Source organism: Microcaecilia unicolor, chromosome 7 (genome assembly GCF_901765095.1).
Source record: "Microcaecilia unicolor chromosome 7, aMicUni1.1, whole genome shotgun sequence".
NCBI classification, from domain to species: Eukaryota; Metazoa; Chordata; class Amphibia; order Gymnophiona; family Siphonopidae; genus Microcaecilia; species Microcaecilia unicolor.
Window position 1 is genome coordinate 222,084,309 of NC_044037.1, and position 26,771 is coordinate 222,111,079.

At 43.4% G+C, this 26,771-nt stretch overlaps 1 protein-coding gene across 1 annotated transcript in view; it reads left to right on the top strand.

Annotated features, from left to right (window-relative positions):
• Positions 1 to 26,771, top strand: part of LNPK (lunapark, ER junction formation factor) — a 100,988-nt gene that overhangs the window by 71,729 nt on the left and 2,488 nt on the right. The window contains 2 exon segments of the mRNA XM_030210122.1: positions 6,794 to 6,899; positions 19,443 to 19,513. Of these exon segments, the coding sequence (XP_030065982.1) occupies positions 6,794 to 6,899; positions 19,443 to 19,513 (177 nt within the window).

Below are 26,771 nucleotides of genomic sequence, written 5' to 3' on the forward strand. Positions count from 1 at the left end.
TGGAGCTGCTGGGGTTTGTGATAAATTATCCAAAATCCCATCTCCAACCAGTCCAATCTCTGGAATTCATAGGAGCTCTGCTGAATTCACAGACGGCTCAGGCCTTTCTTCCCGAGGCGAGGGCCCACAACCTCCTGTCCCTCGCTTCCCAGACCAGAGCGTCTCAGCAGGTCACAGCTCGGCAGATGTTGAGACTCCTGGGTCATATGGCCTCTACAGTTCATGTGACTCCCATGGCTCGTCTTCACATGAGATCTGCTCAATGGACCCTAGCTTCCCAGTGGTGCCAAGCCACCGGGAATCTAGAAGATGTCATCCGCCTGACCCTCAGTTGCCGCAATTCACTGCACTGGTGGACATTTTGGACCAATTTGACCCTGGGACGTCCATTCCAAATTCCGCAGCCTAAGAAGGTGCTGACGACGGATGCATCTCGCCTGGGGTGGGGAGCTCATGTCGATGGGCTTCACATCCAGGGCCTGTGGTCCCTCCAGGAACAGGATCTTCAGATCAACCTCCTGGAGCTCCGAGCGGTCGGAACGCACTGAAGGGCCTTCAGAGATCGGCTGTCCTATCAAATTATCCAAATTCCGGACAGACATCAGGTTGCAATGTATTACATCAACAAGCAGGGGGCACCAGATCTCGGCCACCTGTGTCAGGAAGCCGTCGGATGTGGCGTTGGGCCTGCCAGTTCGGCATGCTTCTTCAAGCGACATGATCTGGCAGTTGTAAACAACAGTCTGGCCGACAGACTGAGCAGAGTCATGCACCGCACGAGTGGTCGCTCCATTCCAGAGTGGTATGCAAGTCTTCCGAGAGGTGGGGCACTCCCTCGGTGGACCTTTTCGCCTCTCAGACCAACCACAAGCTGCCTCTGTTCTGTTCCAGACTACAGGCAGCACACGGCAGACTAGCGCGGATGCCTTTCTCCTCTATTGGGGGGACCGGCCTCCTGTATGCTTATCCTCTCATACCTTGGTGGGGAAGACCTTACTGAAGCTCAAGCAAGACCACGGCACCATGATTCTGAAAGCGCCTTTTTGGCCCCGTCAGATCTGGTTCCCTCTACTTCTGGAGTTGTTCTCCGAAGAAACGTGGAGATTGGAGTGTTTTCCGACCCTCATTTCGCAGAACGACGGAGCGCTTCTGCACCCCAACCTTCAGTCTCTGGCTCTCACGGCCTGGATGTTGAGGGCGTAGACTTTGCTTCGTTGGGTCTGTCTGAGGGTGTCTCCCGCGTCTTGCTTGCCTCTAGAAAGGATTCCACTAAAAAGAGTTACTTTTTAAGTGGAGGAGGTTTTGTCGTTTGGTGTGAGAGCCAGGCCCTAGAACCTCGCTCTTGTCCTGCACGAACCTGCTTGAATACCTTCTGCACTTATCAGAGTCTGGCCTCAAGACCAACTCCGTAAGGAATCACCTTAGTGCGATTAGTGCTTACCATTATCGTGTAGAGGGTAAAGCCATCTCTGGAGAGCCTTAGTCGTTTGATTCATGAGAGGCTTGCTTTTGTCAAGGCCCCCTGTCAAGCCTCCAGCAGTGTCATGGGATCTCAACGTCATCCTCACCCAGCTGATGAAACCTCCTTTTGAGCCACTGAATTCCTGCCATCTGAAGTACTTGACATGGAAGGTCATTTTCTTGGTGGCAGTTACTTCAGCTCATAGAGTCAGTGAGCTGCAAGCCTTGGTAGCTCATGCTCCTTATACCAAATTTCATCATAACAGAGTAGTAATCCGCACTCACCCTAAGTTCCTGCCAAAGGTGGTGTCGGAGTTCCATCTTAACCAGTCAATTGTCTTGCCAACATTCTTTCCCAGACCACATACCCGCCCTGCTGAACGTCAGTTGCACACATTGGACTGCAAGTCTTTTAGCGAGCGTTGGCCTTCCTATCTGGAGCGGACACAGCCCCACAGACAGTCCGCCCAATTGTTTATTTCTTACGACCCCAACAGGAAAGGGGTCGCTGTCGGGAAACGCACCATCTCCAATTGGCTAGCAGATTGCATTTCCTTCACTTACGCCCAGGCTGGGCTGGCTGTTGAGGGTCATGTCACAGCTCATAGTGTTAGAGCCATGGCAGCGGTCAGTGGCCACACTTGAAGTCAGCCACTTTGAAGAGATGTGCAAGGCTGCGACGTGGTCATACTGTCCACACATTCACATCACTTACTGCCTTCCAGCAGGATACCCGACGCGACAGTCGGTCGGGCAGTCCGGTGCTGCAAATCTGTTTGGGGTTTGAATCCAACTCACCCTCCAGGACCCGATTTTGTTCTGTTCAGGCTGCACTCTCAGTTAGTTGTTCTTCGTAGGTCAATTTCCGTTATGCCCTCGCCGTTGCGAGGTTCCATTGACCTGGGTTCTTGTTTTGAGTGAGCCTGAGAGCTAGGGATACCCCAGTCGTGAGAACAAGCAGCCTGCTTGTCCTCGGAGAAAGCGAATGATACATACCTGTAGCAGGTGTTCTCCGAGGACAACAGGCTGATTGTTCTCACCTACCCTCCCTCCTCCCCTTGGGAGTTGCGTTTTTGCCTCATTCTTTTGCTTGTCATTCAACTGAGCGGGAACGGTTGCGCACGGGCGGGAAGACGGCCGCGCATGCGCGGTGGGCGTGCCCTGCGTGCGGGACCGCCCGCGAAGTTTTTGTTCCGGTTGGTGGGGGCTGCCGTGGACGTCAACCCAGTCGTGAGAACAATCAGCCTGCTGTCCTCGGAGAACACCTGCTACAGGTATGTATCATTCGCTTTACTGAACTTTTATTCTGGAGGCATACTTATCCCATATGATTTTCAGGATAGTCATAGTGGATATGCGTGATATATATATATATATATATATATATATATATATATATATATATATATCCGCATTGAGCCTGCCATGAGTGGGAAAGCGCGGGGTACAAATGTAACTAAAATAAAATATATATATATATATATGAGAACCAGTATATGCAAATATGTCTAATGCATATTTATCAAGGCTGTTCTGACAATCAGACCAGTGAGATGTACCTCTAGAACAGAGTTGAAAATCCCTGAACACTGGTACTCATTTTCAAAAAGGAGGGATGCCTCAAAATGCTTAAAAAAAAAAAAAAAAAAACCAAACAAAAAAACAGTTCATGTGCTAAAAATGTCAAATCCTGATTTGGGAAATTCAGAATTTGGGTGTTTCATACAGCAGTTTGTCCAAATAGCAAGAGAGCATGTTATAGGTGTGTTTTGGGCGGAACTCAGGAGAGCCCAAAAGTAGGATGTTATAACAGCGATTTCCAAATGAGAAGAGTGGTGTGGTAGCCACGTTAGTCCACTTTTAAAGGTAATCAATAGAAATCAAAATAAAACATGGAAAAGAAAATAAGATGATACCTTTTTTATTGGACATAACTTAATACATTTCCTGATTAGCTTTCGAAGGTTGCCCTTCTTCGTCAGATCGGAAATAAGCAAATGTGGTAGATGACAGTATATATAAGTAAAACATCCAAGCATTTCATTGACAGTCTATCAGGGTGGGGATGAGTAGGAGGTATGCATGGTAACATCAAAGCATTTTGGACATAGTCTAACAGGATAGGTGAGAGGAGGGTGATAAACATAGCAGTACAACTTTATGGTTTATAATGGGCTAGAAAACCCAGATCTTTGTTAAGTCCTGTCTGTTGGGTGTCAAAATATTCATTCATTCTGACTTCAAAGGTCTTACGTTCCTGTATTGTTTTAAAGTTACCTTTCAGGATTCTTACTATGAAGTCACTGGTACAGTGATCTGGTTTTGTAAAGTGCTGGCCCACAGGGGTGGGAACCTGGCTGGCACCAGTATTGTTCATGTGATATCTATGTAAATTAAATCTTGTCTTTAGCATCTGGCCTGTTTCTCCAATATAGCATCCTTTGTTACATTTTTTACACTGAATGATATATACCACATTGGAAGATGAGCATGTGAAATATTCCTTTATGTTGAATATTTTTCCTTTGTTAATGACTGTGGGGTCCTGTGAAATGTTTTGGCATAGCTTGCAGCTGGATATATTGCAAGGATGTGTGCTCTTCTCTTCTTTTTCAGTCTGTGTTGGGAGTTTACTTCTGATTAGCTTGTGTTTCAAGTTGGGTGGCTGTCGGAAGGCCATTATTGGTGGGGCTGGGAATATCTCTTTCAGTAATTCATCCTCTTGGAGTAGAGGCTGAAGATCTTTTATGATTTTTCTTAATTTTTCCAGCTCTGGATTGTATGTCACTATAAGGGGGATTCTGTCTGTAGCTTTTTTTTTCTTTGTATTGTAGCAGATTTTCCCTGGGTGTTTTGAGGGAGGACGCAATATTTTGGGAGATTTTGGGGTTGTAGCCTTTCCGTTTGAAGGATGCAGTCAGGATTTCAAGATTTCTGTCTCTGTCCCTTGGGTCAGAGCAGATACGGTGGTATCTTGTGGCTTGGCTGTAAATAATGGATCTCTTTGTATGTGAAGGGTGGAAGCTGGAGTTGTGGAGGTAGCTGCATCTGTCTGTGGGTTTCTTGTATATAGATGTTTGTATATAGCCATCACTGATTGAGACCGTGGTGTCCAAAAAATTGACTTTTTCTAGGGAGTAGTCAATTTTGAATCTGATTGTAGGATGGCATGTATTGAAGGAATAGTAAAATTGTTTCAGAGTTTCTTCCCCCTCCGTCCAAATCATAAAAATGTCATCGATATACCGGTAGTATTTTAGAGGTTTGGTCTGGTATGTATTCAGAAATGTCTCTTCTAGCTCAGCCATAAAAAGGTTGGCATATTGGGGTGCTGTCCTGGTACTCATCGCAGTGCCCATTATTTGTAGATTGATGTCATTGTTAAAGCAGAAGTAGTTGTGAGTTAAAATTAAACTTGATTAATTTTGTAATAGTTTCTGGTGAGTATTGATGGTCCAGTGTGGATGTTTTTAGGACTCTCCCACATGCAGCTATGCCGTCCGCATGGGGAATGTTGCTGTATAGTGATTCTACATCCATCGTGACCAGAAGGGTGTTTGATGGTAATTGCTTGATATTTTTCAATTTATTCAGAAAGTCTGTGGTGTCTTGTATGAAGCTGTTCGTTTTGTGCACGAGAGGTTTCAGAATTCCCTCTATGAGTCCAGATATTTCCTCTGTGAGTGTGCCCATACCTGATATGATTTGTCTGCCCGGGTTTCCAGGTTTGTGGATTTTGAGTAGCATATAGAATGTGCCCACAGAAGGTTGGTTTGGTATAAGTTTCTTCAGATGTGGCTGTACTTGTTTAGGAAATGTTCTGATAAGGTCTTTTAGCTGCTTTGTATAATCCTGTGTGGGGTCCTCAGTTAGTTTCCTGTAGTATTTATTGTCTGAGAGCTGTCTGTGCCCCTCTTCAATGAATGATGAGAAATGCCCACGCTTAAACGACATTTTTATCTAGACCTGTTTCAGTCATGTCCAAGTCGTAAAAAGGTGTTCTGAGCATCTGACAACTGGCGGAATTAAGGCATGGCCCCTCCCTCTCCCCTGAAATGGAAACCAAGCTCTGTCAGCTGCAGGTATTATGGCCATGTAATCTAGTGGTAAATGCAGTGGACTGTAAATCAAGGAACATAGGTTTAAATTCTAATAACTCCCCTCGGACTCTGTCCAGGAACAGAAAAATGTTTACTGTACCTAAAGATATAGGACACTTGCAAGCCTGAAGGCTATTGAAGTTTTGTACATTCAGGTACAGTAGGTATTTTTCTGTTTCTGGATAGATCACATTTACAAAAAATTTAGTGGGATTTGAACCTGTTTCCCTTGGTTTATAATCCACTGCACTAACCGCTAGGCTACTCCTCTGTTCTGCACAGATATCTGTGTTGACATTTTCATCATGTTGCCAGACAGACATTCGTGTGCCTTGTTTTCCCCTGTTAATAATTTAAATGTTTCAGTTTGTAAAATGGTTGCTCAGGATGGACGTCTCCAGTGTAAAGATGTTCTTCTATGTATTTTTAAACAGGAAACCTCAACGGTGTTCCTTTTTTGAAAATGGCGAGTTGTAGGTTTGTGCTGGTTGCTTTTTTGGCACTTAGATATCCTTTCAAAAATGTCCATGTGTGTTCTGGTAGATCTAACACGTGTTTAAAGTTGTTTATTGCTTAATGATTTGAGCTTTAAGGGAAGTATTCAGCACACTGTTGGAGAGGGCAAAAAAATATGGAATTGTTTTCCACCATGTTGCCAGACATCCTTGTGCCTTGTTTCTCCCCTGTTAATAATTTAAATGTTTCGGTTTATAAAATGGTTGTTCAAGATGGAAGTCAACAGTGTAAGGATGACCTATGCATTTTCAAACAGGAAACCTCAACGTTGCTTCCTGTTAGAAGATGGCTGAGATTGGGGTTTTGTGCTGGATGCTTTTTTTGGAACTTAACCGTCCTTTCGAAAATGTTTGTGTGTTCTGGGAACTACTTGGCACACTATTAAAGAGAGCAAAATATGGAATTGTTTTCTGCATTCATGATATTTACTTATCTTGCAGAGCTAGTCAGTCAGCTTGTGCTGTGTAAAGTAGTTTTTGATTAGGGTTCAGGTAAGGCCAGAAAATAGCAGGAAGTAAGAAATCGTAGTGATCTTCAGCATGTTGTATTACTTTCCCCCACAAATGGCTTGTGTTTGGATAGTATTGCAAAGTTGAAGACAGTTGAAAAAACATAAAAAATGTGTGTGCACTGTTACTACGTATTATTTGATGTATTACAGCTAGTTATGTCATCAAATAATGTTTAAAAGGGTCATTAAACATTTATTTTTCTAGGTCTTCACCCTCCAGGTCCCCCTCTAGCAAGACCTATTCTTCCACGAGAAAGAGGAGCTTTGGATAGAGTCATTGAGTACTTGGTCGGAGATGGCCCGCAAAATAGGTAGGCAATTTCTGTATCTTACAGCTGAATTCATTTTTTTTTAAATTAGAACTTCTGTTGTGTTGAAGGCCTAAACAATGGTGGTAGGAATAGCAGAAGCCTTTGCATATTTTAATATGTTAGCTTGCAAGGTGATGTACGTGGGAAAGAGGAACCCAAACTAGCTATGTGATGTAAGGCTGCACATTAGGAATCACCGCCCAGGAGAAGGATCTAGGTGTCATCGTTGATATGTTGAAACCCTCTGCTCAGTGTGCAGCGGCAGCTAAGAAAGGAAATAGAATGCTAGGTATTATTAGGAAAGGAATGGAAAACAAAAATGAGAATGTTATAATGCCTTTGTATTGTTCCATGGTGCAACAATTCTGGTCACCACATCTCAAAAATGATATAGTGGCATTAGAAAAGATACAGAGAAGGGCAACAAAAATGATAAAGGGGCTAGAACGAGTTCCCTATGAGCAAAGGCTAAAGTGACTAGGGCTCTTCAGTTTGCAGAAGATGCCTGAGGGAAGATATGATAGAGGTCTATAAAATAATGAGTGGGAAGGGTAGACATGAATTGCTAGTTTACTCTTTCCAATTGCTAGTTTACTCTTTCTAGGACTAGAGGGCACGCATTAAAGCTACTAAGTAATACATTTAAAACAAATCAGAGAAAATATTTTGTCACTGAACATGTAATTAAACTCTGGAATTCATTGCCATAGAATGTAGTAAAAGTAGTTAGCTTCGCAGAATTTAAAAAAGAATTGGATAATTTCCTAAAGGAAATGTCCATAAGCCATTATTAAGATGGACTTTGGAAAATCCACTGATTTCTAGGATAAGCAGCATATAATCTGTTTTTACTGTTCTGGGATCTTGCCAGGTACTTGTGATCTGGATTGGCCACTATTTGGAAGCAGGATACTGGGCTTGATGGACCTTTGGTCTGTCTTAGTATGGTAACATAGTAAATGATGGCAGATAAAGACCTGTACGGTCCATCCAGTCTGCCCAACAAGATAAACTCAACACTTTTTTGTTCTCCTCTCCCTTGGAGATCCTATGTACTTTCCCAAGCTTTCTTGAATTCAGATAGTCTTCATCTCCTCCACCTCCTCCTTAAAGTATTTCCTCAGGTTACTCCTGAGTCTTCCCCTTTCACCTTCATCCTTTGTCCCCTCTTTCCATAGCTACCTTGCAACTGAAAGACTGGCTGCCTGTGCATTTATACCACATCTCTTATCATATTTCCCCTCTCCCTCCTTTCACAGTATACATATTGAGATTTTTGTCTTTCCCCATACGCATTGACAAAGATCACTGACCCTGGGAAAGAGCCAGGGGTTGTATTCCAGGTATTTTCTAATCACAAAAAAGAGGGCGAGGGGTGGGAGTTATCTTATCTGGACCTAAAGGCCCTAAACAAATTTCTGGTCAAGGAGAATTCAGGATGGTTTCCCTGAGGATCCTAATAGCCATTCTTCTTTTTGCAAGAATATAATGTTCTTTGTACTTCACAGTGAGTATAAGCATCTTTTAGCATGAATTTCAGAACTCATAGTTCATTCAAGGGTTAAATGTAAAAGTAATGAGAAATGACTTTATCTTGTGTAAAAAGAAGCATGTGATGTGATAGAGGTCTATAAACATAGTAAATGACAGCAGATAAAGACCTGTACAGTTCATCCAGTCTGCCCAACAAAATACTGAATGGAGTGGAACAGATAAACACAGTTTTTTCTCTTTCAAAACTAGAGACTAGGGGACACTCCATTAAGTTCCGTAGTAGCACAGTTAAAACAAGAGAAAATATTTTTTCCCTGAACGTATAGTTAAGCTCTGGAACTCATTGCTAGAACAAGTAGTAAAAGCAGTTAATGTAGCAGGGTTTAAAAGGTTTGGACAGATTACTAGAGGAGAAGTTCATAACCCATTATTACAGTAAACCTGGGTAAAACCACTGCTTATCCCAGAAGTTAAGTAGAATCTTGCTGCTTTTTGGAACTCTACCAGGTACCAGTGACTGTATACTGGTGCTGGTTAGAAACAGGGTTAGTGGGCTATATGGACCCTTGGTCTGAGCCAGTAGAGCAGCTCTTACGTTTGCTCTGTGTACCTAGCCAAGGTCAGAATGAGTATACGGAGGAAGAATGTATGTAATAGAATGTGTTTGTATCCCTGCTTGAGGCAAGAATCCTTTTTTGTTGCAATTAGTAGAAGCCTTGTTATCTAAAATGCTATAAAATGGATTCTGTTTCCTTGTCTAACCAGAGAAAGAGAGTGGCTGTTACATAGGAATCTGTGTGTTCTGTATAATCATTTCTTGAATTGCACAAACCCATACAAACTTGTATTGGAATTGTCTGTACTCTTCTCGTTGCTGACTTCTGAGGTAACATGGCATTGACACCCCTAGTCATATGAGGTATCTCAGATTCTTTATAAGAAAACATCATTTCCTGGACCTTTAATTCCAGAGATATAAAAAGCCAAACTTTACAAATTTTTCGGACCAAGTTTGCTCCAAGTTTTCTTAATGGAAATCGCTCATGAAGATTTATTTATTATTTTGTTTAATAGAGCGCAAAACGTTGTACAAGATGGCCAAGATTTGTTTCTCTCAACAAAATATTGCCGGAGATACAGTGTCTCAAAGTTGCCGAAATCTCGGAGTCATACCATAGAAGGCTGCAGTATGGGGTCAAACAGATTACTATATCTCAGCAAGTATTGCATTGGCGAACGTAAAACTTTACCAGTGTTCATTGGGGACATGTATGAATGTTCACAGAAAATTTCATCGAAATCCGTGATGGTTGCGCAGTGACCACCAGACCACTTGACATGGAATGACCCTCCTGCAAAACAATTGAGCATCTAAGAAGTCAATATAATTCTACCCATAAGACACAGTAAATTGAAGAGACGGATTCAAAGTTTTATCTATCAATGAAAATCCTCCAGTTGGTCCTTGGTGCCTGTCCAAATAAAAAGTATATCATCCAGAAATCTTCTCCAAAAATATACTGCTTGAAATAGAGATGAAGAATACAGAAAATTTCTTCAAATTCTGCTCATATAGTGGCCACTGAAGGAGCGAGTGAAGCACCCATAGCTGCACCCAACTTTTGTTCATGAAATTTCTATTGAAAGAGAAAGAAATAGTTGTTCTTAGTTACCAATGTGGTTAAACACAATAAAAATTCTGCAGAAATCTGTTGAGGTTCAGATCTAGAAAAAGCGTTCTGTCTAGATAGCTGCATCTTGTGGAATTTGTGTATATAAGGAAACTATATCTAATGTAGCAAAAATAGCATTAAAAGGTAAATCAACATCATACAGCAGATGCAATAAGTGGCTAGTGTGTTGCAAAGAAGATCTTATTCCCATTGCCTTAGGTTTCAAAAAAATCCACAAATTGTGCAAGAGGCTCCAAAACCGAATGTTTATGAATTTTAAGTAAAATAAATAAACTCAAGTTGTACCTGGATAAACTGGTCATAAAGAAATGTTCTTTAGATGTTAACATGCCAGTACGGCTAGCTGTTTGAGCAGTGTTCTTAATCTTTAACTGTAGCTCACGAGTGGATTACCAGATAATTCTTGGTAAGTAGTCTCATCATATAATTTGATGTCTAGCTTCTAGAATATATTGACTAGAATTCTGAATTGTAATAGCCTCATCTTTATCTGCACGTAAAATAAGTCCTTTGTCATTTCATAATTCTTGTAATGCTTGATGTACCTTGGTTGTAAATGTCGCTTTTGAAAAATTCAATTCCATTCTCTTCAAATCTCTAAGCATTAAATTTTGAAAAGTCAGAAGAACTAGATCACCAAGTCCTGGAGGACACCATTTTGACTGCACGCGTGTAATAGATATATCAGGTCCAGGAGGATGAGATGCGAAAAAAAGATGTAATTTACGGATCAACTGGAAAAAGGATGTCCTAGTTTTAAATGGATCATATACACCCTGGTTACAAAATGAAGTCCCAATTCCAAAAGAGTAACTTGGTCATTTGATAACTGTTTACCAGAAAGATTAACAATTACTGATCCTTCATTGCCCATGCCCTGGTAATCGGGCCCCGATCTTCTTGATTGCAAAAGCCTACTGTCCGAGTATTCTGGTTCCGGCCTCGAGTGGCGTTCCAAAAACACTTTCATACTTTTTAGGGGGAGGGGGGTATATTATCTCTGATCAGAATCCCAGATGATTCCTCATACATTTTGCCTATATGTAGAAAACTCTTAATCCTTATGCATTCATGGATATACACTATTGGATTGATATCAGACTCATTTAAATGTCTTAATTTTCATTTTACGAATATTCTCTTTAAGTTGTGTTGAATTCTGTGGACTGTGTCTGCATGTTTATTGTGATCTTCCATTGAGTTGGTTTGCTGAAGTGTACTTATATGTTTACTAGGAAAAAATGCCCATTTCTGAAAGCAATGAAACGGGCGCTAGCAAGGTTTTTCCTCAGTGTGTGTATGTGTGAGACAGTGTGCGTGAGAGTGACTGTATGAGAGAGAGTGAATGTGCGAGTGTGGCGGGCTTGGAGGGGGTTGAGCGTTGGTGGGGGGTACGGCGATCAAACATATAAAGGGCGAGTGACTGTACTCACTCGCAAATGCGCAGTAGAGACTTCCCTCTCTGCCTCGCCCCCGCTTCAATACGTGATGATGGGGACGGGACAGAGAAGGAAGTCTCTACCGGCATGCTGCAGACGTCGGAACCGCTCCCCCTCCCCCGGAGTCGCCGCCGCCGCCCCTCCATCTGGCCCGAGCACTGTGAACTTACATCAGCACGCAGCAGCAGGCACATCAGCAAAACTGCTGTTGGGCTTCCTTCTCTGCCTTTGTCCCGCCCTCGCCGACGTTACGAGGGCGGGACATAGGCAGAGAAGGAAGCCCGCCTCGACGGCAGCTTTGCTGATGTGCCTGCTGCTGCGTGCTGATGTAAGTTTACAGTGCTGCTCGGGCCGGGTGGAGGGGCGGCGGCAGCCCCCCCCCCCCCCCAATTCCAAAAGTAGCCCGTTTTTACGGGCTCAACGGCTAGTACAGAGATAGAGCGTGAGTGTGCATCTATCCATGTCCTGCATCAGAGTGTGTGTGGGGGGGGGGGGGGGGGAGATTGACAGAGGGGGGGAGGGGTGGGTGTGTGACAGATCATGTGTGTCACATAGAGATGGTGTGTGTGTTTGAATGTGAGAGAGTGTGTTGTGAAGTGGTGGGTAGGGGGGAGTATCTGTGTGTGTGTGACTGCATCCTGCCAAGTAACAGCTGCTGTCCCCCGAATTGCCAGTGTGGTTTACCATTCTGTACTTCCTGTGTGCAGAACCCTGGGTCCAGAGACAGTGTTTGTGAAAGTGAGTTCAGTGTGTGTGTATGTTGTGTGTGGGTTTTGTTTTTTTGTGGCTTGCTTTACCTGTTGTGTAGCATCTGGTATCCTTTTGTCTTCCCTCAGTACAATGTAGGGCCAGATGTGACGTTGCTGTTTGCAGCTGCAGCAGAATGCCCTTTCAGGCCCTCTGTGCCACAGCTACAGTGTAGTGGTAGTTGTGCTGGAATGTCATACAGAGAAGGCTGCAGTTGGGAGTAGCGTCGGTCCCAGCCTGCTTGAGGCAGGCTGTTTGGGAGATGGCAGCTGTCGTGGGCAGGTGGATCGGGTTGTGTCAGTGCGAGCTGGTGGGGGAGGGGTGATAGAGGCTGGACGCGTGTTTGGGGGGCGAGAAGCAGCCTTGCCCGGGGGGTGGAGATCGTTATATGTAAGTGAGAACACAGAGGTGTTGAACAGTAGGTGCTGTGTGAGTCCCTGCTCCCGATTCACTGGCAGACACCGTTTGCCTGCCACAGCCGTCACCCACCTCCTTTTCCCCGATGTACATTCGTAGGTGGCGCTGACGGTGGCGGCGCCGACGAACCTGTAACAATGTATGCAGATCGGTCGTGACGTGATCATGGTTGACGCGAGGGCGTGACCGAGAGACATGGTGAGTAGAGAGGCTTCACCACCATGAAGTTACGAACCCTTCACGGAAGTGGGTGGAGCTTGGGGGCTTCATTCAAACATTGGGGTTGCGAATTATGTCCGGATGAGGCGTGGCTGGGGGCGGGTGTATGAGTGAGAATGAGTGGTGCTGACAGGCTACAACAGTACAGGGCTTCAATGTTTCCCTGCCACACTGTGAGCTTCAGAATTGGAGGTGAGAATTATTTATATAGATTAGTTGTGTTAGATCTTCAGGAACAAATCTTTAGTGTAGTTTTAATAGTAAGTAATACTAAGTCACAACTGCATTTATTTAATATAGCATTCCACTTAGAAATAAAGGATGAGTCGAACATAAGTATCTTCAGTGCTTTAGAGATTAGAAGAGCTCTTGGGATCATATGATTCTTCACATATTGTGCCAAAGTATCAACATGTAGCTCTGCTTTAGTTAATCTTTGATAGGTATTCTCTAATATAAGCCAAGATGTAATAGAACTTATTCTCATTATCTTTCTGTACTCATAATATTGTCATTGTACTTTCTCTTGTTAACTTGTTAGTCACATTGAACTGGTTTTAATTCCAGATAATGTGGGATATAAGTACCAATAAATAAATAAAAGATTCTTCACCACTGGTCTCCAGTTGGGAGGATCTCTGTAATAACTTTTGACATCTGAGCATCTGAATACCCCAAAATCTCAGGCTAAGTGTGTGAAATGGAATTGCCCATTTGTGTGCCTAATTAATCCTGCTGTCTATAGAGTACATTTGAGCAGCGTTTCTATCTTGTATGTTAACTGTAACCTTGAAAGACCACATAAGCACCTTGGGTATGCCATACTGAGTCAGGCCAAAGGTCCATTGAGCCCACCATCCTGTCTGATGGTCTCAGTTCAAGTCACAAGTATCCAGTAGAATCCCAAATAATAGGTCCTTAATTGTTATATTCAAAGAAAAGCAGTGGCTTGGCTAATGCAGTCTCACCAGGATCCATACAAAGGCATTATGACTTTCTGTGTTTTGTTCTCCATTCAATTCTAAAGAATTCCTAACATTCAGTTTACTTTTTGGCAGCCACTGCAAATCAGACAGGATCGTTGTGAACTTATAGTTGAGGTTAAGAGTATTTACACTGTGTGCATCATTTTATACTTATTTCCATTAAATTTCATTTGGTGTGTTAGATGCACAGTTCCTTTACCTCTGCTTATGTTTTGACTACTTTGAATGCTTTTGTGCTCAGTGCACCAGCACTTGGAATGGGTATCGAAGTTCTGGATTTTTCTGTCACACAGTGGGCAAGGATGAGTCCTCTGACTTAGCTGAGACATAGCTTAGGATCCAGGCAAGAGACAAAAATCAAAATTAAATGTGCTTCTTTGTATTAAAGCAAATAGTTGGATAAGAGGCAGAAGTTAAACCAGGGGTGTCAAACTGCAGTCATAGAAGGCCACAAATCATGTTTTCAGAATTTACATTCATTGCTTCCATTGTGTGCAAAACATATTCATGACTATTCATTTAAGAATATCCTGAAAATTAGAGTTTTGTGGCCCTCACGGATTGCTGTTTGGTGTCACTGGGTTAAACTCCTTGTAGAATGGGGGAGTTATGTTTTTGTTTCTGCTAGAAATCTATAAATAGTGATCAATCCAAGCAAACTTGTCTGTTCAGGGAATCTTTACCATACAAATCACTATTAAATTTTTATACCAGTTAACGGAAAGAAAAGAGCTTCAGTTATGGCTGAGACCTCAATGGGAACTGCATATTATAGCGTTCTCTGCTCAGCTGCATTCATTTTGTGACATGAGTGGCTAGCCCTGCTGTTGAGAATGAGATGGATTCAGGACTTCCCTTGACGAAGCAGTAGTGAAACGGGCTCCCGTTGAGATTATCCAATAATAAGATAAGTCTCTGTCTCACGCTCAATGATTGAAATATAAGGGTTCTCAATTGGAACTGTTCAGGAAATGAGAATTTTATATATCAATAATTTGGAAGAAATATAAATAATTTGGAAGAAAAAAAATAAAAGAAAAAATATATAATCAATACGGAGGCTTTTTGAGCCAATGATTGAATGCAGCTGAGCAGAGAACGCTATATTCTCACATGTGGGTCGACGTCTGCGCCAGCCCAGGAAACGGCAAATTTTTCCCAGCAAAAAAAAAAAAAGTTGCCAGTCTTCTGCTGCACATGCGCGGACGACTTCCCGCTTGTCGCGTGAGCGTGCCTCTTCAGTTTTCTTTGCCAGGGGACAACCTTTTTGGTGAAAAAGTAGAGAATCTTGTTGATCAGATCAAGAAGCATAATGATGCTATGGATTCTCTCTCCGGGCGTCTTCTGCTACTACCTCCTCATCTAGGAGGTATTTTGGGGGGAAGAGGAGTGCTCCCTATTCTTATCCTAGGAGTAAGTACACTCTTGCTTCTCGACAGCCTTCCCAGGCTCAGCCCCAGCGCGCTCGTTCTCTTCAACAGCGTGCGTCCAAGGCTCGTGCTGCTCCCCAGCAAAAGCAGGGAACGGGCTTTTGACTGGCTCCAGTTAAGCATAGCCTCTGTAAAAGTGTCCATACCGGACGACTTGCCGGTTGGGGGGGGGGAGGTTGATATTTTTTCACCAAAGGTGGCCCCTCATAACCTCCTACCAGTGGGTCCTTTAAATAGTCTGGTCAGGATACACCCTCAATCTGGAATCCAAACCTTCAAATTGCCCACCGGGAGCTCATTCTTACTGTTCCCAGCATAAACAGGTACTTGCAGAGGAACTTTCCGCCCTTCTGAAGGCCCAAGCGGTCGAACCCGTTCCACCAGGGGAAGAAGGGCTGGGATTCTATTCCAGGTACTTCCTTGTGCAGAAAAAGACGGGGGGGGGGGGGGGGGGGGGATGTGTCCCATCCTAGACCTGAGGACCCTGAACAACTTTCTTGTCCTAGAAAAGTTCAGGATGGTTTCCCTGGGCACCCTTCTTCCAATGATTCAAGAAACCGATTGGCTATGCTCTCTGGACTTAAAGGATGCTTGCACACACATTTCGATACTCCCAGCTCACAGGAAGTATCTTTGATTTCGGCTGGGAACACAGCACTTTCAGTACTGTGTGCTGCCCTTTGGTCTGGCGTCTGCGCCCAGAGTGTTCACAAAGTGCCTAGTGGTAGTCGCAGCGTCGCTATGCAGACTGGGAGTGCATGTGTTCCCTTATCTTGACAATTGGCTGGTGAAGAGCACCTCGAAGGCAGGCACTCTACAGTCCATGCGAATGACTATTCAGGTGCTAGAACTACTGGGATTCGTGATCACCAAGTCCCATCTCACCCCAGTTCAAAAGTTGGAATTCATTGGAGCTCTGTTGAACACAGACAACTCGAGCTTATCTTCCCAAGGCAAGGGCAGACAACCTCCTGTCCCTGGTGTCCATAGTTCAAACGTCTCAACAGATCATGGCTCGGCAGATGTTGAGACTCCTGGGGCACATGGCCTCCACATTTCATGTGACTCCCATGGCACGTCTGCACATGAGATCAGTTCAATGGACCCTAGCTTCCCAGTGGTATCAAGCTGCGGGGAGTCTAGAGGATGTAATCCAACTGTCCATTGACTTCCGGAATTCTCTGCAGTGGTGGACGATTCAATCCAATTTGACCTTGGGACATCCATTCCAAATTCTTCAGCCACAAAAAGTGCTGACGATGGATGCATCCCTCCTGGGATGGAGAGCTCATGTAGATGGGCTTCACACTCAAGGAGCCTGGTCCTTTCAGGAAAAAGGTGTTCAGATCAATCTCCTGGAATTGCGAGCAATCTGGAATGCTCTAAAGGCTTTCAAAAATCGGCTGTCCAACCAAATCATTTTGATTCAGACAGACAATCAGGTTGCCATATATTACACCAACAAGCAAGGGGGCACCGGATCTCGCCCTCTGTGTCAGGAAGCCGTCCAGATGTGGCTTTGGGCACACCGTCATGGCATGTTTCTCCAAGCCACATACCTAGCAGGCGTAAACAACAGTCTGGCCGACAGGATGAGCAGGATAATGCAACCTCACGAGTGGTCGCTGAACATGGGCGTAGCCCGCAAGATCTTCCGAGCATGGGGCACCACCTCGGTGGATCTTTTTGCCACTCAATCCAATCACAAGGTCCCTCAGTTCTGTTCCAGGCCCACGACAGACTACCGTCAGATGCCTTTCTCCTTTATTGTTGAACAGGCCTCCTGTATGCATATCCTCCCATACCTCTAGTAGGGAAGACTTTGCTGCGGAACCATGATTCTTATTGCTCCCTTCTGGCAGCATCAGATTTGGTTCCCTCTTCTTCTGGAGTTGTCCTCCGAGGAACCGTGGAGATTGGAATGTTTTCCAACCCTCATCGCCCAGAACGAAGGGTCGCTTTTACATCCCAACCTCCAGTCTCTGGCTCTCACGGCTTGGATATTGAGAACTTAGAATTTGCATCCTTGGGTCTTTCAGAGGGTGTCTCCTGAGTCTTGCTTGCTTCCAGAAAAGATTCCACGAAGAGGTGTTATTCTTTCAAATGGAGGAGGTTTGCCGTCTGGTGTGACAGCAAGGCCCTATCTTTCTTGTCCTACACAGACCCTGCTTGAATACCTTCTACACTTATCAGAGTCTGGTCTCAAGACCAACTCCGTAAGGGTTCAACTTAGTGCAATTAGTGCTTATCGTCGTGTAGAGGGTAAGCCTATCCGGACAGCCTTTAGTTATTCGCTTCATGAGAGGTTTGCTTTTGTCAAAGCCCCTGGTCAAACCTCCACCAGTGTCGTGGGATCTCAACGTCGTCCTCACCCAGCTGATGAAAGCTCCTTTTGAGCCACTGAATTCCTGCCATCTGAAGTACTTGACCTGGAAGGTTGTTTTCTTGGTGGCTGTTACTTCAGCTCGTAGGGTCAGTGAGCTTCAGTCCTTAGTAGTGCATGCACCTTATATCAAGTTTCATCACAACAGAGTAGTCCTCCGCACGCACCCTAAGTTCCTGCCGAAGGTGGTGTCGGAGTTCCATCTCAACTAGTCAATTGTCTTGCCAACATTTTTTCCCTGTCCTCATACCCGCCCTGGCGAAAACAGTTTGCATACCTTGGACTGCAAGAGAGCATTGGCCTTTTATGTGGAGCGGACGAAGCCCTTCAGACAGTCCGCCCAGTTGTTTGTTTCTTTTGATCCCAACAGGAGGAGAGTCGCCATTGGAAAACACACAGTCTCCAATTGGTTAGCAGATTGCATTTCCTTCACTTATGCCCAAGCTGACTCTGGAGGGCCATGTCATGGCTCACAATGTTAGAGCCATGGCTGCGTCAGTGGCTCACTTAAAGTCAGCCTCTATTGAAGAGATTTGCAAGGCTGCAATGTGGTCATGAGTCCACACATTCACATCTCACTACTGCCTTCAGCAGGATACCCGACGTGACAGTCGGTTTGGGCAGTCAGTGCTGCAGAATCTGTTCGGGGTTTAGAATCCAACTCCACCCCCCCCTTCCCCCGACCCATTTTTGTTCTGTTCCAGGCTGCACTGTCAGTTGTTTATTGTTATGTCCTCGCCATTGCGAGGCCCAATTGACCAATGTTCATTGTTTTGAGTGAGACTGGATGCTAGGGATACCCCACATGTGAGAACAAGCAGCCTTCTTGTCCTCGGAGAAAGCGAAGATACCTGTGCAGGTATTCTCCAAGACTGCAGGCTGATAGTTTTCACAGACCCGCCCACCTCCCCTTTTGAGTTGTTACTTTGTTTCTATGATTTTTGATTAAACTGAAGAGGCACTCTTATGTAACTGGCGGGAAGTCATCCGTGCATGCGCAGTGCGCGCTGTTCGCGCGCCAGAAGACTCTGGCAAAACTTTTTATTTTCGCTGGGAAAAATTTGCTGTTTCCTGGGCTGACGCAGACATCGACCCACATGTGAGAACAATTAGCCTGCTGTCCTCGGAGAATACCTGCTACAGGTAAGTATGTTCACTATATGTAGTTCCCATGAATACCTTTGAGGTCTCAGCAATAACTGAGGCTCTTTTTCTTCCATTAACTGGTATACACATTTGGGAGTGATTTGTATGGTAAAGATTCCCTGAATAGACAAGTTTGCTTGGATTGATCACTATTTATAGACTTTTAGTGGAAACTTTTTTCAGTGATCATATTCTTCATTTTCTATTTGATTTTGCTTCTGCTAGGCAATGCAGCAAATTCAAAACAGAAGCGCCAAGGAGACTGGTGTGTGTAGGAAGGGTTGTGCATCAGTTTATACTTCGTTCCGAGCTCTGAGAGAGTTTTTTTCCCAGTCCTGTGCAGAGATATAGCCCATTTGTGTGCCTTACTGTCCTGTTTTTTGACAGAAATCATACTGAACATATGATTTGTATTTATGGTCTACTTATGAATCTGATGCTTATGCCATGTCTTTATATTAATGAATAAATAGAACTCTGTATACTACTGTTAAATGCTGTAACATTGCTAAAACCTTGTTTAGCTAGGACTAGTTTCTTAAACATAGTGTACTACATTTCATATTTTGATTTCTCATTTTACTTCAGGTATGCTCTTATATGCCAGCAATGTTTTTCTCATAATGGCATGGCTCTAAAGGAGGAGTTTGAATATATTGGTAAGATTCTTTAATCTGTTCTGGGTGTAATTTCTGTATGATTTTATGTATATCTGTAACCTCTACAGCCAACTTGAAATGATGATGATTAGTAAATTACCATGTGGAAAGTAGCAAAGTGCGTTAATGTAGCAATAGCTTCATTTATGAGAGACTTCATGGTGTTAAAATAATATGCACCTCTGCAGAGGAAAAGCATCAGATGTTCTGAAGAAGGGAAGTGCAGTAAGAATGCTGGGAATTTCTTTTTAAAATAACCTATGTTTTGGAATGACTTATGTTAACAACGTTTCATTTAACTTTAATATAGTTACACAGGAAGCGAGATCCGGGAGATGAGATTTGATATACCACCTTTCTGTGGTTACAGTCAAAGCAGTTTACATATTATATATAGGTACTTAGTTTGTATCTGGGAAATGGAGTAAATAAATAATGTTATGCTTAACAATAGAGAACACCCCCACGTGTGCCTGATAAAATTAGATGGAACTTTGAGTCAGATTATCCAAAACTTCCAGCTTGTGATCTTTGGACTCCTCTTGGGTGGGTGCAGACGGGTGGGGGGCCAAGGAGGCTTACCCATTTTGATAAAAATTGGATCAGCTTGATTAGCAGATTTAGATTTTGGAAGTAACATCGTTTAGCGGTTCACTAGAACTTCAAGCCTGTCTCCTCTGCAAAACATTATCTTTTTCAAAGGTTTGTTCCACAGAAGAAGTAACTCCTAAAATGAAATCTGGTGTGATAACTGATGGTTTCTTAGAGGTCGCTTGCCTCCATGTTGACCTCCCCCTGATAGCTTATTCCATTTTGTTTTGCTCCTGAACCTGGTGAGATAGGGTTCAGTTGCCACAGTGGTAAACCATCATTCTCACAGTTCACAACGGTGGTTTTAATGTTCTGGGATCTTCCCAGGTACTTGTGACCTGGATTGGCCTGTTGGAGACAGGATACTGGACTTGATTGACCTTCAGTCTGTCCCAGTATGGCAACACTATTTCACAAACACATGAGGAAAATATAGGGCAGATATTCAGTAGCGATATCCATGCAAGTTAGATGCTGAATCTGCTAGCTTAACTTTAGACCCTGAGAATGTGAACACTAATCTTTTAGCACAACTTAGAACATGATTAGATCGTAATGTAATCCCTATTAAAACGAGAGAACCCCACTGAATGAATAATTCAGATGAATAGATATATTTGAATTATTTACTCAACAAAGACTCCCCAGTATAGCCCTCATTTTGCAAGCCCTATTTCCATTTGATGTGTGCATAAACCAACACTTAACATGTTTTTGTAAGATAAACATTTAAGTCTTCATTGTACAAAGCCAGGATATGCACCCATCAAACCCAAATGCGTGCAAATGGCAAGGAGGCATGTTCCTGGACATGTTTTGTGTAGGTCAGTGGCATTGCATGTTTATTCCTCAGTTTAGAAGGGGACTAAATGTCTGTCCTAAAAGATCATTGTGGGGAGTTACTTGCAAACAGCTGCTATTGAGCAGCACTCCATTGGATGGATTGGGGTGGGGTTTCCCTCCTTAATCCCCCAGTGGTTTTTGTTCTCCAAGGTCGCAAAGATAACTGGTTATTTGCCAGCACATACCTGGTTATGTTACCATTGTATAACATGACTACATATGTATAGGCACACAGCTGGTTTATATGCTGGTTTTGAACCCATCTATATTATATATATTTATTTTTCTAAAATGGTTGTTTATTCTGCATTCACTCAGCACATAAATGCTCGTTTCTCCTGTATTTTAGAGCAGGCTGTAGGTTGGCATATCTTAATTCCTACTTTTAAGACCTATCTGAAACCGGGCTGTACAAATCCTTGTGTGTGAAAGTTAATCTTTGAGTAGCAGTAACTTCAGCTAAACATTTCCTCTAACTCTTCATATATCTTGCATCACCATTGATGAATTTTGGTCTTTCTCCCATTCAGAACTAGTTTAGCTTTGTGCATGAACAGCTCACATCAGAACTTACCAGAGCATTTCAGTTGGGTTTAGATTGGGACTTTGACTTGGCTAATTCAAAACACAACATTAACTTTCTTCAGCTATTCTGAAGTAGATGTATTTGAATGTTTAGAGTTGTCTTGCTGCATGACCTTCCAGCTTGTGGATGAAGCTAGAGGAAATGTTTAGCTGAAGTTATTGCTGCTCAAAGATTCACTTTCACACAAGGATATGTTCAGCCCCATCAAGGATGAAAGTTGTTAGGATCTTTGCCACCTTTGCATTAAGGTTCCTGATATGCTCCTGTAGAATGTTCTGATATAAAGCTGATTTTTTTTTTGTGTTCCAGTTAGCTTTTGCCTTTTCAGGAATAGTTCATGGCATATTGCTTGCAGATACAGTAGGTATTTCCGTGTCCTCGGAGGGATTAGAATCTGTTTGTACCTGAGATGATGAAGGGTTAAATGATTTGCTCAAGAAGTGTTGGTGGGAGTTGAACCCCAGCTTCCCTGGTTCTCGGCCTACTGCTCTAACCAATAGGCTGCTATTATGCTCCAGTCCAGAATTCACAGTTCTGTCAATAGTGGCAAGTTGTCTAGGTTCTAATGCAGCAAATGGCCACATCCTAAGGATTGGAGTGTGGCCAGCATAACACCAGAAGGCTCCAGAGGTGATCTGGGAAAATAGACTAATGAACCTGTCTGTACCAGGCAAAATGGTTGAAACTATGCTAAAGAAAACTACTGAATATATACATGCATACTATGCTGTTTGTGGTTAACGTGCAGTCCTTAACAACAGTTTTTAAAATGGAATGGAGGAGTAGCCTAGTGGTTAGAGCAGTAAGTTTGAAACAGAGACCAGGGTTTGAATCCCACTGTCAGTTCTTGTAGCCTTGGGCAAGTCATTTAACCATCCATTGCTCCAGGTACAAAACATTTTTTTAATATTTTGAGCTCACTAGAGACAGAGAAGGTAACCTACAAATAGTATATGTTAACCACTTACAGTTGTACCATAGAAAGGTGGTATATCGGATCTGACCCTTTACCTATTACCTAGAGAACCTGAATGTAGGGCCGATTTAGACAAGAATTGCTAAACTGTCTGGCGCACGCAATCCAGTGGTATCTCTGTGGTAATTCTTGTCTAAATTGGCTTACTGAGCTGTCTCACTTTTGGGCACTACATGAAGCTTTGCAATCTCTTAAGTTTTGCAACTAACCCCTGAAGCAGGCGGGCATACTCACCAAAACATACTCATTCTACAATTCGATATGTCTAGTGCCTTCGACATGGTGGATCATGGAATACTATTACACCTACTAGAGTACTTCGGAATCGGAGGCCCAGTTCTCAAATGGTTTGAAGGATTCCTCACCACCAGATCCTACCAAGTAATAACGAATACGGACAGATCACCACCTTGGAGACCAGAATGCGGAGTGCCCCAAGGATCCCCCCTCTCACCAACTATCTTCAACCTAATGATGACACCACTAGCCAAACTCCTAGCCAACCAAAACCGTAACCCATACATATATGCCGATGATGTTACGATCCATATCCCGTACAAAAGCGACTTAAATGAAATAACCAACGAGATCAACCAGAGTTTCCAGACTATGCACTCTTGGGCGGACTCATTCAAGCTAAAACTCAACGCAGAAAAAACTCAATGTCTAGTTCTCACCTCTCAATACAATACAAACAACTACCCTACCATAACCACACCCTACTGCACACTTCCTATCTCAGAAAATCTGAAAATCCTTGGAGTCACAATTGACCGAAACCTCACTCTCGACACCCACGCGAAGAACACGACGAAAAAAAATGTTCCAATCGATGTGGAAACTCAAAAGAATAAAACCTTTCTTCCCAAGAAACATCTTCCGCACCCTAGTACAGTCACTAGTAATAAGCCACTTGGACTACTGTAAAGCTCTGTACGCAGGCTGCAAAGAACAGACCATCAAGAAACTCCAGACAGCCCAGAACACCGCCGCCAGACTCATTTTTGGAACACCTAAATACGAGTGCGAAACCCCTAAGAGAGAAACTGCACTGGCTCCCGCTCAAGGAACGTATTGAGTTCAAGATCTGCACGACTGTATACAAAATTATTCATGCAGATGCCCCACTCTATATGCTAAACCTAGTGGACCTACCGCCCAGGAATGCCAAAAAATCGGCCCGCAGATTCCTCAACCTGAACTTCCCCAGCTGTAAAGGAATGAAATACAAACAGGCGTATGCTACCACCTTTGCATACAAAAGCACACAATATTGGAACGCACTACCCATGGCCCTGAAAACCATAACCAATCTAACAAGCTTTCGCAAAGCTCTGAAAACACATCTCTTCAACAGAGCCTACAAAAGTCACCCTCAATGAAACATATCATTCCGCAAACTACATAAGGCACCTACAACACCTCTCGCACGACCTTACCTAACACCTTTCCATCTGAATTCCTCTTTCACCTCAGCTTATGATTGACTGTTTTTGTTCTTTCAAATCATGTAACGACGTTTTCATTTTCCATACTCTGTAAGCCACATTGAGCCTGCAAAAATGTGGGAAAATGTGGGGTACAAATACAATAAATAATAACACAGCCTCGTGTTGGGTCTATTGTTGGTGCCTCCACAAAGACCTATGTTTTGCCACTCCCCGTGTGGAAGCCAGTGTGTTATCCTCTACTCTCTTGCTTTCCATTTGACAAAGTACCTCATGAGACTTTTGAGGAAACTAGAAAGTCATGGGATAGGAGGTAATGTCCCCTATTGCAGATTAAAAACTGGTTAAGAGATAGAAAACGGAGAATAGGGTTAAATGGTCAGTATTCTCAATGGAGAAGGAAGGGTAGATAGGATTCCCCAGGGGTCTAGAAATGGTATTAATTAGTGATGTAATTAAATTTGCTGATGGCAAAAGCTATTCAAAGTTGTTAAATCGCAAGAGGATTGTGAAAAGTTGCAAGAGAACGTTTATGAGACTGGGAGCCTGGGCATCCCAAATGGTAGATGACGTTTATGTTCAAGCTTGTTCATTGAATTTTCAGAGATAAGCAAGAAGAAATGCGCAAAGCACATTCTCATACTACATAAAGGAATCAATGTACTAAGATGCCCTGCAGAACCAGAAGCATAACAGAATGCACAACACCCCCAAAATCCTATCCACCCACAAATCCCTCCCCACCCCTCAGCACATAATCATCCTTCAAGTGGTGCTAACAATACTTTCTAAATCCTTTATCAAAACAGAGTGAACTGTTGCTGTTAAGGTACACAAATAAGGTATCCACAGTCTCAGGAAACATCGTTTGACTGGGCATTCCCATGTCTCCACTGAAAAGCGTTCCATTCATTTGAGATCGCCATTGTGTCAAAGTAGGTGGGTCATGCAGGATCTACTGAAGCAGAATACAGTGTTTGGTGATTAGGAAGGCCTTGTGGAGAAATAGGCCAATTAGTCGAGGTCCCTCATGAATGACTATCACATCTTCTATTTGGCTTGCCACAGGACTAATAGTCCATTGACAGTGATATACGCATGCCAGGTGCGTCCAGTTTCCCAAACCTTTTTAATTGAGGGGTACTCCCAAATGCAATGTTTATAAGAAGCAGCTTTCTCTCCACATTTGACACAAGATCCATCCGATGGGCAGCCCATCTTTTGGGCCTGGGTTGGATGAATATGCATTCTCAAAAGGAATTTGTAATGTAGTTCCTGTAATTGCACACTTTCCGTTAAAAGTGGTGCAGATCGAAGGCTAAGGAGAAACTTCATTGAAGCCAAAGTCTGTAATCCAGAGAGCCACCACCCGATAAAGTGGATGTAATGTGAGTGGAGTCAGCAGAGCCTCATAATTATGCCCCACTAGACCCTTGTTCACTGCTAATATGGGCCAGGAGTTGTCAAATGGGGAGTCCTTAAACGCTGTAGGGTGCTTAAGCACCAGAGAGTCTATATAATGTTGCAGGGTAATGGTACCAGTCCGCTGCTAGTAAGGCATAAGCTTTTACACAGTTGTTCAAAAGGTAGGTACTGGACCATTCTCATCCACAGTATCTCTCAACATGACAATGCCTACTTGCCGCCAGTGTGCAGATGCGCTGCCATGGAGCCCAGGCAAGAAAATCAGCATTAGCCATAATCAGGAGATAATTGGAACATTTGACAGGAAAGTGAAAATGCTGTCGAAATTGCCTCCATTCCCAACGCAGGAGACAAAGTCCTGGGGAGTTTCGATGTCAGAGTCTGGACAATAGAAATGAGGGATAAACTTGGTGGTGTTGCTTATCAGGGAGAGCAGCCTATCTTGACTTTCACTCCTGTCCTCCCCCATCTGACATGCATCCAAGGAAGCTGGAGTACATACCATTAAACTTGGCAGATGCAGACCTATTTGGTGATGGGTTTGTTGGTGCCAGTTCTAGTTTGGGATTGGGGAAGATATTAGTGCCTGCTGTTGTGACTTGGGAGTCCTTCGGGGATGTCCTACAAGGCCTGAACTCCTCTTTTCAAATTTAGGGCTACAAAACTAGGTGAAGGGGGGGTGTGTGCTTGTGAGCCTTGAGCAACATGTATGCTTAGAACTCCTCTTCCCGCATCTATAGTTACCTTTATCAAGTACACCAAACCCAATTTTTTTCGCTTTAAACAACATGAAATCTTATCTAAGGCGTTAAGGGGGAGATTTCTATATATGGCACCTAAAAATCGGCACTGAAATAAGTGCCGACTAAGAGTATTCTATAATCTATGCCTAGATTTAGGTGCCGATTGTAGAATACACTTCATTGATATTTCAGCACCTAAATCTAGGCGCATCCATTTACACCAGTGAAAACATGTAAATCCCAGAGTGTAGATTTAGGCATAGTGAGCCATATTCTATAACTACACACATAAACCATGCCCCTTTTTGCCTGTGCACGTTAGACGTTTGGTGCACATCGTTGCAGAATATGCTTAGCAACTTGTGCGCCTAAATTCTAATGAGTGCCAATTAGTGCTCATTGCTCATTAAGTGCTACTATCAGTGCTCATTAGCTTGTTAAGCTTGCTAAGTTATATGCATTGTTATAGAATTGCGCCAATTTGGTGAAGGATCTCTAGGCGCACTATATAGAATCTGGTAAACACTCCAAGCCGGTTCTACCATCTCCCAGCAAACCCAGATTATATCTTCAGGAGGAAGTATCGCTCTCCACTTCATTACAGGAACTTTTACAGGTCAGTGACAATAAGGTTGCACTCTCTAAA